The 17,397-nt window shown below is 38.4% G+C and overlaps 1 protein-coding gene across 2 annotated transcripts; it reads right to left on the bottom strand.

The window, feature by feature from the left end:
* Window positions 1-587: 587 nt before the first annotated feature.
* CTU1 (cytosolic thiouridylase subunit 1) lies at window positions 588-8,579 on the bottom strand. 2 transcript variants are annotated; one of them, XM_063436763.1, is made up of 3 exons: window positions 8,509-8,579; window positions 6,050-6,555; window positions 588-1,248 (listed from the first exon to the last, which is right to left on the bottom strand). In XM_063436763.1, the coding sequence occupies exons 2-3, from the start codon at window positions 6,543-6,545 to the stop codon at window positions 719-721; spliced, it is 1,026 nt and encodes a 341-aa protein (XP_063292833.1). In that variant the 5' UTR covers window positions 6,546-6,555; window positions 8,509-8,579; the 3' UTR covers window positions 588-718. The 2 variants fall into 2 exon arrangements, with proteins under 2 accessions (XP_063292833.1, XP_063292832.1); XM_063436762.1 differs by having other exon boundaries at window positions 8,475-8,534.
* Window positions 8,580-17,397: the final 8,818 nt, after the last annotated feature.

The following is a 17,397-nucleotide window of genomic DNA, read 5'->3' as shown; positions in this document are numbered from 1 at the left end:
ACAAACCAAAGAGCAGTAAAGCAATTCCCCCCACACCTGAGCCAAGGCTTAATCCTGGAAGTAGTCTGTTTAATGGGAGCACAGTCACAGAATGTATACAAGTTACAAACTCCTCCTCTGTGCCTGAGAGATAATGGAGTCAGGAACTGTACTAACTCAATTATCTTCAGGTACAAAAAAACACATTTTCAGAAACCCCAAAAGTACCCCTTAAACACAGATCACATAGTCGGATTTTCAGTCGGTGGACTGCCTGGGTTGTCAGGCGGACCCCCCCATCATTAGAGTTTACAATACTGCTATTGCAGGGCGGCATAGTAGGCTCTTATTATTAGTATTAGAGGTTAATCTATGCATTAATAGAATCTATCAGAGTTATTCACTAAGGTGAAAATTCTAAATGAACCTTAAATTAAAGGCCAGAGTAGCTGGAGGAAAGGAGCTAACAGAGAATGTTTCCGGTCCAGCACTTTTTACCTGAAATGTAATAAATAACCCAGTTTGTCAGACAGCTCATCCCAGGTTATAAACAAGCATTTCTACAGGAAATCCTGGACTCAACTTTAACAAGTGAGAGACACAACAGACAATATTAAAATATTTATTGATAAACATTCCTGATTAAAACAACCTCGACAATATGATTCACCAAAACACGTTACCGTCACCACTGCTCAGAATTCAAGAAATATTTTTAAAATTCTCTTGTTCTCACTTATCAGAAATCATCTGCCTTCAGCTTCCTCATCTCATGCTCATTTAGGGGCTCCTTAGCCAGCAGTTTATGGTGAAGTTTATGGTGTTTTCCAATGCCCAACTTTGGCAAGCCACGGTTCAGTCCCTCGAGAAGGACACACGCCTTGCACAGTGCCTGGCTGGAGATGTACGCACAACGTGTACAGGTGCCTTGCACAGGCATCTTCACATCCTCCCGCACCGACAAATTCTCCCCAGAGTGGATGATGTCCATGATGGTGCTGGGCCGCAATGCCTCCAGGTCCTTTAGAAAGGTGCGGGCATGGCCTCGATAGGCATTTGGGGAGTAGATGCACTCTGTTGAAAAGTAGTCCAGCTTCTTGAAGTAAGCATACAGGACAATCTCCTTCTCATAAGCGTATTTTAACGGCTTGCATCGCGGGATGGCACCTTCGCTACCCGTTGTGATAGCCGTGCATCGTCTCAATCGCGCTATGTCTCCCCGCAGGAAATTCATCACCACGGTCTCGGCAATGTCATCTGCGTTATGGCCTGAGCAGCAAGAGACACAAGGATATTTAAAGCATTTATTGAGCTTTAGACATCTTTACTGGCTAACACAGAACAAATACACATCACTCACAGCGATTTCAGTCTACTTCTTTCATTATGAAAAACATAATTTTATAACTTTTATATTTGTTCAAAAAGTAATAAATAAGAACCTGAAGGATAAAAAGGAGTGGGAAAACAATCGATAAAAAAATTATAAAGGAATAAAATAATCTTCAGAGAAATAAAGTCTGATTATCTAATTATTCATCGCACAGAACGGGCCAGGGTTTAGGGAATAACGTCACCATTAGCTACTGTGGTCATACCTGAATTAGTTTGGATCAGTCTTTGTATGGATATTGTAATTTCAGCATAAACACAGACTGGAGATCTTCGCTACTAAATATTCTGCACACCGCCAACAGGGATTGGCTCCTGATAGCAGGAGCTGCACCTCCCCAATAATGTGGGGCATTAGGACTTTACCCATAGGAAAGCATTGCATACACTGAGACACTGGATACATAGTGTCTGTATAATAAAGCCTTCTGGGACACTGGATACATAGTGTCCGTTTAATAAAGCCTTCTGGGACACTGGATACATAGCGTCCGTATAATAAAGCCTTCTGAGACACTGGATACATAGTGTCCATTTAATAAAGCCTTCTGGGACACTGGATACATAGTGTCTGTATAATAAAGCCTTCTGAGACACTGGATACATAGCGTCCGTTTAATAAAGCCTTCTGGGACACTGGATACATAGTGTCCGTATAATAAAGCCTTCTGAGACACTGGATACATAGTGTCCATTTAATAAAGCCTTCTGGGACACTGGATACATAGCGTCCGTATAATAAAGCCTTCTGAGACACTGGATACATAGCGTCCGTTTAATAAAGCCTTCTGAGACACTGGATACACAGTGTCCGTATAATATAGCCTTCTGAGACACTGGATACATAGTGTCTGTATAATAAAGCCTTCTGAGACACTGGATACATAGTGACCGTTTAATAAAGCCTTCTGAGACACTGGATACATAGTGTCCGTTTAATAAAGCCTTCTGAGACACTGGATACATAGCGTCCGTTTAATAAAGCCTTCTGAGACACTGGATACATAGTGTCCGTATAATATAGCCTTCTGAGACACTGGATACATAGTGTCTGTATAATAAAGCCTTCTGAGACACTGGATACATAGTGACCGTTTAATAAAGCCTTCTGAGACACTGGATACATAGTGTCCGTTTAATAAAGCCTTCTGAGACACTGGATACATAGTGTCCGTTTAATAAAGCCTTCTGAGACACTGGATACATAGCGTCCGTTTAATAAAGCCTTCTGAGACACTGGATACATAGTGTCCGTTTAATAAAGCCTTCTGAGACACTGGATACATAGCGTCCGTTTAATAAAGCCTTCTGAGACACTGGATACATAGTGTCCGTTTAATAAAGCCTTCTGAGACACTGAATACATAGTGTCCGTATAATATAGCCTTCTGAGACACTGGATACATAGTGTCTGTATAATAAAGCCTTCTGAGACACTGGATACATAGTGACCGTTTAATAAAGCCTTCTGAGACACTGGATACATAGTGTCCGTTTAATAAAGCCTTCTGAGACACTGGATACATAGTGTCCGTATAATAAAGCCTTCTGAGACACTGGATACATAGTGTCTGTATAATAAAGCCTTCTGAGACACTGGATACATAGCGTCCGTTTAATAAAGCCTTCTGAGACACTGGATACATAGTGTCCGTATAATATAGCCTTCTGAGACACTGGATACATAGTGTCCGTTTAATAAAGCCTTCTGAGACACTGGATACATAGTGTCTGTATAATAAAGCCTTCTGAGACACTGGATACATAGTGTCCGTTTAATAAAGCCTTCTGAGACACTGGATACATAGCGTCCGTTTAATAAAGCCTTCTGAGACACTGGATACATAGTGTCCGTATAATATAGCCTTCTGGGACACTGGATACATAGCGTCCGTTTAATAAAGCCTTCTGAGACACTGGATACATAGTGTCCGTATAATATAGCCTTCTGAGACACTGGATACATAGTGTCCGTTTAATAAAGCCTTCTGAGACACTGGATACATAGCGTCCGTTTAATAAAGCCTTCTGAGACACTGGATACATAGTGTCCGTATAATATAGCCTTCTGGGACACTGGATACATAGCGTCCGTTTAATAAAGCCTTCTGAGACACTGGATACATAGTGTCCGTTTAATAAAGCCTTCTGAGACACTGGATACATAGTGTCCGCTTAGATCTCAGTACAAAGGGGTTTATTCACTAAAGAATAAACTTAAAACTGAATGGTAAAATTCAGAACAAAGCATCCGATTCAGATGAATTCTCCAATTCTGCTAGTCACAGCTTGGCTATTTTAGTCTATATTTTGCACTCCAGTTTTAAAGCAAGCACAAATCACTGCTTACTGAAAGACGTGGGATTATTATCCCATGATTGCAGGATTACTTTGGTATTGTGCAGTTAACCTTGGCCCAAATGTTTATAATTTGAGTGACAAATAACAGACTGTATTCAAATAATTCTTGATATTTAAAGCGGCACTGTCATGGACGAATACCGTTTTTGGTTTTTTTTTAATCCCCCTCCCGACTCCACTACATTTAACTGACCCCCAAATGCCCCTAAGCCCCCATAATACCTATTTTTTTTACTTTATTTTGTGTCCAGACCTAGGTTCTGGGTGCCGCCATCTTTGTGTGGGTAGATGGAGGCCCTGTGGGACACGTCATCTGCTCACACTAGATAGCGCTGTGAAATTGCCGCACATGCCCAGTTAAACACTTGGGCATGCAAACGGGAATTTCATCAATTCATTAATTCGTCAGAAAGACGAATGAATGAATAGAAATGTCAGACGAACAAACAAACACTGAATATCGGTGTTCGTTCAGTTTATTACAAGGAGGGAGCTACCGTGCAGCTCCCTCCTTCTAAAATGTAAAAATAGAAACGCCAGGGAGCAGTGCTCCCCGCCACTTGATAAGCCCCCATGTCCTCCCTCACTCTATGGGGGTCAATATGACACCCATAATAGCATAAGGGAGACTGAAATCTCCTGAATGCCCCTACTCACTATGCTGCGAGTAGGGGTATGTCTACAGAGCGGCGGGTTGGGGCCCTAAAGGATAATGAGGGGGGGACCTTTTGTCCTCCCCACCCCGGCCCCCATAATAAACAATGAGGGGGGACCTATTTTCCTCCCCCCCGGCCCTCACCCCTGAGCAGTGGGTGGGGGCCCTAAAGGATAATGGAGGGGGGGGAACCTATGGCCTCCTCCCCGGGCCCCCATTGCTGAGCGGTGCGAGGGGGCCATAAAGGAAGCTGAGGGGGGGCACGCCCCGGCCCCCTCCCCTGAGCGGTGGGTGGGGGCCATAAAGGAAACTGAGGGGGGGGCCTATTGTCCTCCCCACCACGGGCCCACCCCTGAGCGGCGGCTTGGGGCCATAAATGATAATGAGGGGGTGGGACCTATTGTCCCCCCGCTAGGCCCCCACCCCCTGAGCGGTGGGTGGGGGCCATTAAACACAATATGGGGGGGACCTACTGTCCTCCACCCCGGCCTCCACCCCTGAGCGGCGTGTGGGGGCCCTAAATGAAAATGCCCCCCTTCCAACGTGACTAGGGGTCCCGAAGCCCCAAGTCCCCCCCCTACCCCCTCACCCTAAAAATAGTGAGGGGGGGAATAAAAGAACTACCTGTAAAAAAAAAAAAATACAACTTACCATTTGATGTCATCTTTTTTCTTAAATCTTCATTTTTCAGCCCCAAAAAAGGCCAAATAAAATACCAGTCGAACTTAAAAAAAAAAAAAAAAAAAAGACGAAAAAGAAAAAAACCTGACGCTAAAAAATTAATTCATCTTCACCCGGCGAGGGCACAGCGTAGGCTGAGCTACGCAGGGTGGGGAAAAGCTTATAAAGCCTGGCTTGAAATCCATCCAATCAGATGTGTAAAATGACTAGCACTCTGATTGGTTGAATTCCAAGTCAACCAATCAAAATGTTCTGGGGCAGCATTCACTAATACTATGTAATCTTTACTTAGTATTAGTAAATATAGCCTTTTGGTAGATAACTCCCTGATACCGTGGGAATTAGGGAGTTATCTACTAAGCGGCTGCAACATGCAGCCGCGGCACGAATAGGATCGGAGTTTCCTTCATTTGAATGAAATTTCTATACGAAAAGTCTCAGCGTCCTAACACGAATGAACAAACTGTTAGGACTCAATTCGGTAGTTTTGCCGGCGTCCTGTCTAAATGACAGGACGTTCGGGAATACTACAGTAAGCATCACGGGAACAGGAAGAAAAGCTAAGAATTGTGGGAAAATTTCTCTGACCACCGGAAATTAAGCACACTTTGCTCCTCCGCTGGTCAGAGATGGTCAGGCGTAGGAAACCTCCATAAGACAAATAGTCCCTACTTTGTCTTATGTTTTAAAGAAAACTAGAGCAGACAGGAAGAAATGAAGAACAGATCCAGACAGAGAGAGAGAAGAGGAATCGATAAAAGAAAGGTAAGTTCGGCATGACAGTGCCGCTTTAAATGGATTTAATAAAATTTACTTTTTTTAGCTGCAGTTTAAGTTCCTGTCTGATCCAATGGTAATTATAATTATTACTCGTAATATCTAGAACTCAATTCAAGCCTGTATGATCGGATTGGATTTCTACACAAACCTCACATTTTACCACGCTAAACAAGCAGACCACTGACAATTCTGTTTATTAACCTGTGCAGATCTTGTTAACGCCCAGCATCATGGCTCCACGGTCCAGTGCTTGTCTCCTGAACACCCCGCAGAAAGTGCAGTTGTTTTTCAGCCCGACTTGCTTCACAATCTGGTCCATGGTCCAGCCATAAAGTTCCTGGTAGGACACAATCTTAAGGGGAAGCTCATACTGTTGTTGATTTCTCTTCACGGTCTCTAGGGAGTCGTCTCTATAGCCTGATATACCTTCATCCACTGAGACCAGGATGAGGTCCAAGCCATAAGAATGACGTTCGTTCAACAACTTTAACACATGGGCGAGCACTGTGGAGTCTTTGCCCCCTGAAGCTCCGATGCCAACTTTGTCTCCAGGCTGGAAAAGCTGGGCGGACACAATGGTGTGGTGAATTTCTTCCTCAAAGGCTTGGAAGAAGCAGCTCTTACACAATGAGTGGCCAGTCTTCGGTCTCCGCAGAGCTGCTCGCTGCGTTTCACAGCTGCTACATTTCGCAGGCATGACTGCTACTCTGCAAAACATCAAGGAACGCATGTCATTAGGCTGGCCTTCACTGACAGAAGCATACACTAAGTTTTACACTTCCGTAGCTTTGACTCTGCAGGTCTACAAATGGGTGGAAGATGAAGTCCTTTTGAGGTACAAATATAACAGTCCACACAATGAGCAAGCAACGAACCAGCACCCTACAATTAGCAGGTGTTCACGGGTGGGGGGTAATTAGCTAGGAGTCAGGTGCTGTTGCTAGCGGATTATTGGTGGTTGCTAGGAGTCAGGGGCTGTTGCTAAGTGGTTATTGATGGTTGCTAGGAGTGAGGGGCTGTTGCTAGGAGTCAGGGGCAGTTGCTAGGTGGTTATTGGTGGTTGCTAGGAGTCAGGGGCTGTTGCTAGCAGGTTATTGGTGCTTGCTAGAAGTGAGGGGTTGCTGCTAGGGGGTTATTGGTGGTTGCTAGGAGTCAGGGGCAGTTGCTAGCGGGTTATTGGTGGTTGCTAGGAGTCAGGGGCTGTTGCTAGCGGATTATTGGTGGTTGCTAGGAGTCAGGGGCTGTTGCTAGGGGGTTATTGGTGGTTGCTAGGAGTCAGGGGCTGTTGCTAAGTGGTTATTGATGGTTGCTAGGAGTGAGGGGCTGTTGCTAGGAGTCAGGGGCAGTTGCTAGGTGGTTATTGGTGGTTGCTAGGAGTCAGGGGCTGTTGCTAGCAGGTTATTGGTGCTTGCTAGAAGTGAGGGGTTGTTGCTAGGGGGTTATTGGTGGTTGCTAGGAGTCAGGGGCAGTTGCTAGCGGGTTATTGGTGGTTGCTAGGAGTCAGGGGCTGTTGCTAGCGGATTATTGGTGGTTGCTAGGAGTCAGGGGCTGTTGATAGGGGGTTATTGGTGGTTGCTAGGAGTCAGGGGCTGTTGCTAGGGGGTTATTGGTGGTTGCTAGTTGTCAGGGGCTGTTGCTAGGGGGGTATTGGTGGTTTCTAGGAGTCAGGGGCTGTTGCTAGGGGGTTATTGGTGGTTGCAAGGAGTGAGGGGCTGTTGCTAGGGGGTTATTGGTGGTTGCTAGGAGTGAGGGGCTGTTGCTAGGGGGTATTGGTGGCTGCTAGGAGTCAGGGGCTGTTGCTAGGGGGTTATTGGTGGTTGCTAGGAGTGAGGGGCTGTTGCTAGGGGGTATTGGTGGTTGCTAGGAGTCAGGGGCTGTTGCTAGCAGGTTATTGGTGCTTGCTAGAAGTGAGGGGTTGTTGCTAGGGGGTTATTGGTGGTTGCTAGGAGTCAGGGGCAGTTGCTAGCGGGTTATTGGTGGTTGCTAGGAGTCAGGGGCTGTTGCTAGGGGGTTATTGGTGGTTGCTAGTTGTCAGGGGCTGTTGCTAGGGGGGTATTGGTGGTTTCTAGGAGTCAGGGGCTGTTGCTAGGGGGTTATTGGTGGTTGCTAGGAGTGAGGGGCTGTTGCTAGTGGGTATTGGTGGTTGCTAGGAGTCAGGGGCTGTTGCTAGGGGGTATTTGTGGTTGCTAGGAGTCAGGGGCTGTTGCTAGGGGGTTATTGGTGGTTGCTAGGAGTGAGGGGCTGTTGCTAGGGGGTATTGGTGGTTGCTAGGAGTCAGGGGCTGTTGCTAGGGGGTATTGGTGGTTGCTAGGAGTCAGGGGCTGTTGCTAGGGGGTATTGGTGGTTGCTAGGAGTCAGGGGCTGTTGCTAGGGGGTTATTGGTGGTTGCTAGGAGTGAGGAGCTGTTGCTAGGGGGTATTAGTGGTTGCTAGGAGTCAGGGGCTGTTGCTAGAGGGTATTGGTGGTTGCTAGGAGTCAGGGGCTGTTGCTAGGGGTATTGGTGGTTGCTAGGAGTCAGGGGCTGTTGCTAGGGGTTTATTGGTGGTTGCTAGGAGTCAGGGGCTGTTGCTAGGGGGTATTGGTGGTTGCTAGGAGTCAGAGGCTGTTGCTAGGGGGTAAGGGGTACGTGTTATGAGGGAACATAAAAACTTGTCACTCACTCTGCTGCCTCCGACCAGTCTCCATGTGCCTTTACAACACAGAACTATAACTCCCAACATGCAAAGAGTCACACATTGGCTCTTGATAATGATTACTTCCGCCGACGGCATGTCGGGATATGTAGTCCATAACGTCCCATTAATGGATGCGGCTGCGTATCACGCCTCGTTCTGGCGTTCAAGGAAGCTGTTGTGCCCATTCAGTCACGTGTCAGACAGTGTGTGGAGCTAGATTATTATCATGGCACATAGTGTAATAAATGTATTATATTATTTATTATCCCATAATATAACATTATTTATTATATTGTTTATTACCCCCATAACATAACATTATTTATTATCCCATAGTGTAACATTATTTATTATATTATGTATTATCCCATAATATAACATTATTTATTATATTATTTATTATCCCATGGTATAACATTATTTATTATATTATTTATTATCCCATAATTTAACATTATTTATTATATTATTTATTATCCCATAATTTAACATTATTTATTATATTATTTATTATCCCATAATATAACATTATTTATTATCCCATAATTTAACATTATTTATTATATTATTTATTATCCCATAATATAACATTATTTATTATATTATTTATTATCCCATAGTGTAACATTATTTATTACATTATTTATTATCCCATAATATAACATTATTTATTATATTATTTATTATCCCATGGTATAACATTATTTATTATATTATTTATTATCCCATAATTTAACATTATTTATTATATTATTTATTATCCCATAATATAACATTATTTATTATCCCATAGTGTAACATTATTTATTATATTATGTATTATCCCATAATTTAACATTATTTATTATATTATTTATTATCCCATAATATAACATTATTTATTATATTATTTATTATCCCATAGTGTAACATTATTTATTACATTATTTATTATCCCATAATATAACATTATTTATTATATTATTTATTATCCCATGGTATAACATTATTTATTATATTATTTATTATCTCATAGTATAATATTATTTATTAACACGTACTGTAATATTATTTATTATCCCATAGTATAACATTATTTATTATATTATTTATTATCTCATAGTATAATATTATTTATTAACACGTACTGTAATATTATTTATTATCCCATAGTATAACATTATTTATTATATTATTTATTATCTCATAGTATAATATTATTTATTAACACGCACTGTAATATTATTTATTATACTATTTATTATCCCATAGTATAACATTATTTATTATATTATTTATTATCTCATAGTATAATATTATTTATTAACACGTACTGTAATATTATTTATTTTCCCATAGTATAACATTATTTATTATTTTATTTATCATCCCATAGTATAATATTATTTATTAACACATACTGTAATATGATTTATTATATTATTTATTATCTCATAGTATAATAGTATTTATTAACACATACTGTAATATTATTTATTATATTATTTATTATCCCGTAGCATAATATTATTTATTAACACATACTGTAATATTATTTATTATCCCATAGTATAACATTATTTATTATACTATTTATTATCCCATAGTATAACATTATTTATTATATTATTTATTATCTCATAGTATAATATTATTTATTAACACATACTGTAATATTATTTATTATCCCATAGTATAACATTATTTATTATATTATTTATTATCTCATAGTATAAGATTATGTATTAACACAAACTGTAATATTAGTTATTATCACATAGTATAACATTATTTATTATACTATTTATTATCCCATAGTATAACATTATTTATTATATTATTTATTATATCATAGTTTAATATTATTTATTAACATGTACTGTAATATTATTTATTATACTATTTATTATCCCATAGTATAACATTATTTATTATATTATTTATTATCTCATAGTATAATATTATGTATTAACACATACTGTAATATTATTTATTTTCCCATAGTATAACATTATTTATTATACTATTTATTATCCCATAGTATAACATTATTTATTATATTATTTATTATCTCATAGTATAATATTATTTATTAACACATACTGTCATAGTATTTATTATCCCATAGTATAACATTATTTATTATACTATTTATTATCCCATAGTATAACATTATTTATTATATTATTTATTATCTCATAGTATAATATTATTTATTAACACGTACTGTAATATTATTTATTATACTATTTATTATCCCATAGTATAACATTATTTATTATATTATTTATTATCTCATAGTATAATATTATGTATTAACACATACTGTAATATTATTTATTATCCCATAGTATAACATTATTTATTATACTATTTATTATCCCATAGTATAACATTATTTATTATATTATTTATTATCTCATAGTATAATATTATTTATTAACACATACTGTCATATTATTTATTATCCCATAGTATAACATTATTTATTATACTATTTATTATCCCATAGTATAACATTATTTATTATATTATTTATTATCTCATAGTATAATATTATTTATTATATTATTTATTATCTAATAGTATAATATTATTTATTAACACGTACTGTAATATTATTTATTATCCCATAGTATAACATTATTTATTATATTATTTATTATCTCATAGTATAATATTATTTATTAACACGCACTGTAATATTATTTATTATACTATTTATTATCCCATAGTATAACATGATTTATTATATTATTTATTATCTCATAGTATAATATTATTTATTAACACATACTGTAATATTATTTATTATCCCATAGTATAACATTATTTATTATATTATTTATTATCTCATAGTATAATATTATTTATTAACACTTACTGTAATAGTATTTATTATACTATTTATTATCTCATAGTATAATATTATTTATTATATTATTTATTATCTAATAGTATAATATTATTTATTAACACGTACTGTAATATTATTTATTATCCCATAGTATAACATTATTTATTATATTATTTATTATCTCATAGTATAATATTATTTATTAACACGCACTGTAATATTATTTATTATACTATTTATTATCCCATAGTATAACATGATTTATTATATTATTTATTATCTCATAGTATAATATTATTTATTAACACGCACTGTAATATTATTTATTATACTATTTATTATCCCATAGTATAACATGATTTATTATATTATTTATTATCTCATAGTATAATATTATTTATTAACACTTACTGTAATAGTATTTATTATACTATTTATTATCCCATAGTATAACATTATTTATTATAGTATTTCTTATCTCATAGTATAATATTATTTATTAACACATACTGTCATATTATTTATTAACCCATAGTATGACATTATTTATCCTCCATTCAATTCCGTTATACCGCCATGTTAGTTTTAGTCTCATCAGCATAACCCGTCTGATTTCCGGGTTTAGCCGATCGATTCACGCCCACGCGTCTGACGTCACGGATCTCCCTTTAAAAGGGAACCCACGACTACAGCTGATTGCTCAATCAATTTTTGTTTTCTCAATGATTGTGTTGTGTTTCCTTGTTTCTTCATTTCATTGAGTCCTGTCTCAAACACTCTCATGTGTTTGATAAACCTCTCGCAATACTGATACTTCGTTGCATTCCTTTCACGGAACTCCGATATTGAATCCTGTGTTCCGAACTTTCTACATGATCCTACAAACTACGGGCAACCATAATCTCCAATATCCTGGATGGACTTCCATACTCATCATCCTCAGAGTACAGATAAATTCACCAGTTTAAAGAATTACTAATTGGTTTACCCCGAAGTTATATCTGGAGGAATAAGAGTCACAAGTCTGCCCTCTGGGATTGTCTTCATAAAGCTGCAACTATTTAAAATGCTAATTGCATATATATGATTTCTGCAGGTCTAGGGACTATATTTCTTTGCATCCAGGATCTAACATTTTATTTCATTTATCCCAGAAGTATAAGGACTGTATACTTTCTCTTGTTACAAGAATCACCGGTGCTGCTTAATTACTCATTTCAAAGTCTCACGAACCATATTCGTTTTTAATAAGTATGCAGCCTCTCATTTCATTTTTATTTCAATGTCATAACTTGTGAAGCAATACCAAACAAGACTGTTCACAAAGAAAAAGAATATGGTGTTATAATAAGGTTCTATAAAATTAAAATAAATGCAGCGCAGCTATAATTACCACGAAACCAACCACACAATTTCACAATAAAACAGAAAATAAAAGCTGATCCGAAAAAGTGGGAAGCGCACTATTTGACCTATATATGTGTGATGGTAATCTTATATGAAGTGTAGTAAATAAATATTATACATACACTTAGAGAAAAACTTGTTCCAGATTATGTATCTGTCACGGCAAGGGTGCATAATTTATTATTGCACTATGGAATATTGCTATTTAATATAACTTGTGCAGTGCATCAATAATTGGACCCCTGGCTAGAGGACAAATGGCAGAGAGAAATTGCTCTGTTGATTAAAGGGGGTTTCTGCAAGGTGTGAAAAGGATTGCCCTTTTTGATCTATCAAAGGTCCTGCAAGGTGAGACATTTTACACTTGAGCCACCTGTATGTCTAGTTCCAATGTAAACTGAAATTCTCAATTGCTAGTTTAATCTTTTGATATGGTAATGGTATTAGTTTCATGAAGACCTTGGTGTTCCAGTATCATATCCAAGAGAAACATTAATACTTACCCACAGCTTAATAATTAAGCCTCATTTTTATTATATTTGGAATAGGACAAGCCCAATCTCTTAATTAAGCCTAAACATGAGTTGCACAACTTAAACCTTGTGGCAGAAATATCCGTCCTATTGGATCATGGGTGGGGCATGCAAAATGTCTATGGAATGGGAAAATAATAACAAATTTGTAGATGCAATTATTATTTCTGTGTAACAGGTACTTAAGAGAAGATAGAGCCAAATGTTTTTATTTGGATTGACGGTGGTCTGAAACAAAGGAGGTGGTCACTTATTATTTCTGTAGGTACACCTTAACTCCACTCCTGAGCAAGACATGATAATCCACAGGGTATATATCCAAAGATTTGGAGGGGTGTTGGTGTACTTGCTTGGGGCCAATATCTAATTTTGAGTGAGTCACCATCATCCTTCCTTGCCAGAGAACCCCTGGGCAGAAGTTTTACTTTGAAAACCTAAGTGAGTAATTAGGACTTCCGTATTTTATCCTTTTTATTTTTATCTGTTGGTGTAAATATTTTGTTTGTCATATATTATATGCACTGTGACTATTTTTTGCTCATAATAAACATTCATTTATTAAGTTCTGCCTTTGTCTGGTTAAGAATCACGTTACCTGAAAAGACTAATTGGTATTTTTGCAATTCGTTAAGTATTATTTGGTGGGTTTTAGAAGTAAATCAGTATTATTTGGTGGGTTTTATTATTGATTTACTTGGGGGACCAAGGCAGGGCCGGCGCGTCCATAAGGCGGCACAGGCAGCAGCAGACAGCGCGCGAGGGAGCAGAGCAGAGAAGTTAGAGCTCCCTCGCCGCCTCTCATTAGAACACTGCCGCCCGCCGCACTGAAGCCCCACTGGAGCCCAGGGACAGATCTACGCCAGCTCTCCAGGTAGGGAGGCTGGGTGGATATTATTAATAATTTGTGTGTGTCTGAAAGTGTATGTGTGAGTGTGTGTTTGTCTGTGAGTGTGTGTCTGTGTATGTGTTTGTCTGTGAGTGTGTGTGTCTGTGTATGTGTTTGTCTGGGAGTGTCTGTGTCTGTGTATGTGTATGTGTGTCTGTGTTTGTCTGTGAGTGTGTGTGTCTGTGTATGTGAGTGTGAGTATGTGTCTGTGTATGTGTCTGTGAGTGTGTGTCTGTGTATGTGTTTGTCTGTGAGTGTGTGTGTCTGTGTATGTGTTTGTCTGTGAGTGTGTGTGTCTGTGTATGTGTTTGTCTGTGAGTGTGTGTGTCTGTGAGTGTGTGTGTGTATGTGTCTGTGTATGTGTGTGTATGTGTCCGTGTATGTGTCTGTGAGTGTATGTCTGTATGTGTTTGTCTGTGAGTGTGTGTGTCTGTGTATGTGTTTGTCTGTGAGTGTGTGTGTGTGTGTTTGTCTGTAAGTGTGTGTGTGTTTATGCATTTGTGAGTTAGTGTGTGTGTGTGTCTGTGAATGATTGTATGAATGTGTGTCTGTCAGTGTATGAGTGTGTTTTGTCAGTGTGAGTGTCTATCAGTGTGTGTTTGTGAGTGTCTGTCAAATCAGTGAGAGTATGTTTGTGATTGAGTGTGTGTCTGTCAATGAATGAGTGTGTGTCAGATCAGTGAGTCTTTGTCTGTCAGTGATGTCTGTGTGTTTGTCATTGAGTATGTGTGGCTGTTAGTGTGTATACACCACTGAGTGTAGCGTGGCGGAGCGGAGCACAGTACAGGAGCTTCTGTTTCCTTTACCCGGCCAGACTGACAGGAAGTGCTCACTGAGAGAGGACTTCCTGTCAGTCCAGCCAGGTACAGAAAACTGAAGCTCCTGTAGGGGATATCCTCCGCAACGCTACAAGACAGGTAGGAGGCACACCAGGAAGGGGAGTGTGACCGCTAAGAGGGTGGGGGTGCACCAAGGGACAGAGAGGGGAGGGGAGAGAAACACCAAGGGACAGGGAAAAGAGGGGGGAGGGGAGAGGAACACTAAGGGAAGGGGAAGAGGGAGGGGCTGGTTAGGAGGTACATAGGTGAAGATGTTAATTTTAGAGGAGGGGGGGAGGCGGAAAATGCATCTTCGCCTATGTACCCAAAAATCCTTGCACCGGCCCTGGACCAAGGCACCCCATTTGTAAATTGTTTTGGTGGTGGCAGCGTTAAAATAGTAATAGTTATATTATTATGTTTAAGTGTGGGTGGTGTATAAAGGGGGATTTTGTTATTATTTCCAGTCTTTCACCACCACAACTACGTCACGCACACTCTTATATTGTGCAGATTGTTCTGCCCTATGTAAGCATTTCCTTTGTAGATACATCATCTGGAACAAGCTTTTCTCTACGTGTATGTATAATATGTATTTACAACACTTCATATAAGATTGCAATCACACATATATAGGTCAACTAGTGCGCTTCCCACTTTTTTTGTATCAGTTTTTATTTTCAAACAAGCTTGTTACTCATGAATTTTTATTTTAAGACCTTATTATTACAAAAGTCTGCAAAGGTGAAATTATATTATTTAAATAAAATGATGTCCCTTTAACCCCTTAAGGACCAAACTTCTGGAATAAAAGGGAATCATGACATGTCACACATGTCATGTGTCCTTAAGGGGTTAAAGTGACAGTGTGGCGTTTCTTCATTAACCTACGGTTGAGTTCCAAATAACTAATTCATTTAATGAGAGCATTACACTTAGTAAGGAGACTCTTATTCTGCATCCTGTCCTTGGACCATAATCAATGGCCAGCCTTTTCCCCATAGACCTCATAGTGCTGGAGTCCCCAGGGCCATATGGTCCTTGTTTCGAACTGTGCAGTTTGCCTCACTAGAGCAGGTATTTATATTCCCACTGATATTTTATTTTCTCTCAGATGTCTAGCTTTGTGTGTTTTATTCTACCTGAGTGTGAAATCAGCCATTGCTTGTTTTGCTTGTTGTCCTAATACATTCTAGGTCACATGTCCCATAGAACAAACTCCATTATGACATTCATCATCCATAGCATGCTACCGCATTCATCACATGACAAGAGGCAAATATTCAGCATAACTCTCTTTACTGAAAACAGCAGACCGGCAGGAACTTTTATGGAATGTCTACCTGTTTTTTTGATTGGTCATTCTGTGTATGACATGTGCAGGAGGAGCAGCAAAGAAAGAGGAGGGGCTTAGACTGGCAGGGCCTTTTATGGAATGCCTTGCTGTGTTTTTATTGGTTGTTCTGTTTAAATTCTGAGCAGCAAGAGTAGCAAAGAAAGAGGAGGAGCTTAGACCGGCAGGGCCTTTTTTGGAATGCCTTGCTGTGTTTTGATTGGTTGTTCTGTTTATGACATGTGCAGGAGGAGTAGCAAAGAAAGAGGAGGAGCTTAGACCGGCAGAGCCTTTTATGGAATGTCTTGCTGTTTTGATTGGTTGTTCTGTTTATGATCTGCTGGAGTTTTCAGTAAAGTAAGTTATGCTAAATATTCACCTTCTGTCATTGTAAAAATTAAGATTATAGATACGCTACATTAGCATAATATACAATTATATTTAAGATATTTCTTATCTCAACAACAAAACAAATGTTCCCTTTGGGAACCAAAATTGTTTGGAGCGACACTTCTGAATATAGCTGAAACATGATAAAGTTAAATGAAGTCCCACTTGTGATGATAAAGCTGCAAAGTACAATATTTACAAAAAGGTAGACCTAGGTGGAGAAGAGGAACCTCCTCAACCCCAAACCTGATCCACCCAATAGGAGACCCCTCCCTTCGGTAATGCTTCACGATAAAACTTAACGTTTATTGTAATTTGTCAAAATAAAATATATATGTGTAAACACCAAAAAATAAAAAGTGAAAAAAAGTTGGTGAGAAAAAATAAAAAAAAAAATAAAAAAAAAAATAAAAAGCTGCAAAGTAAAGTGTAATGAAAATAAAGTGAAATACTATATTAAACTATGCCTACGTATACCAATGCTCTGGTACTGTGGATTACCTTTAATATATTGCTTGGAATGGAGTTACGTGGTATGTCTACTAAATGCTAAAGTTAAAAGAGGGGGGAGGTGTCAAAACAATGGAGAAAAGTACTGTTAAAGAGAGACCAATAAAGTCCTCATAGACCCTTCTGAAGGCTTAAAATATAGCTTTTTTTCCAGGGAGTTT

Source organism: Pelobates fuscus, chromosome 11, assembly GCF_036172605.1.
Source record: "Pelobates fuscus isolate aPelFus1 chromosome 11, aPelFus1.pri, whole genome shotgun sequence".
In the NCBI taxonomy this organism is placed as follows: domain Eukaryota; kingdom Metazoa; phylum Chordata; class Amphibia; order Anura; family Pelobatidae; genus Pelobates; species Pelobates fuscus.
Note: the sequence above shows the minus strand (reverse complement) of the source record. Positions and strands in the feature narration are given on the sequence as shown.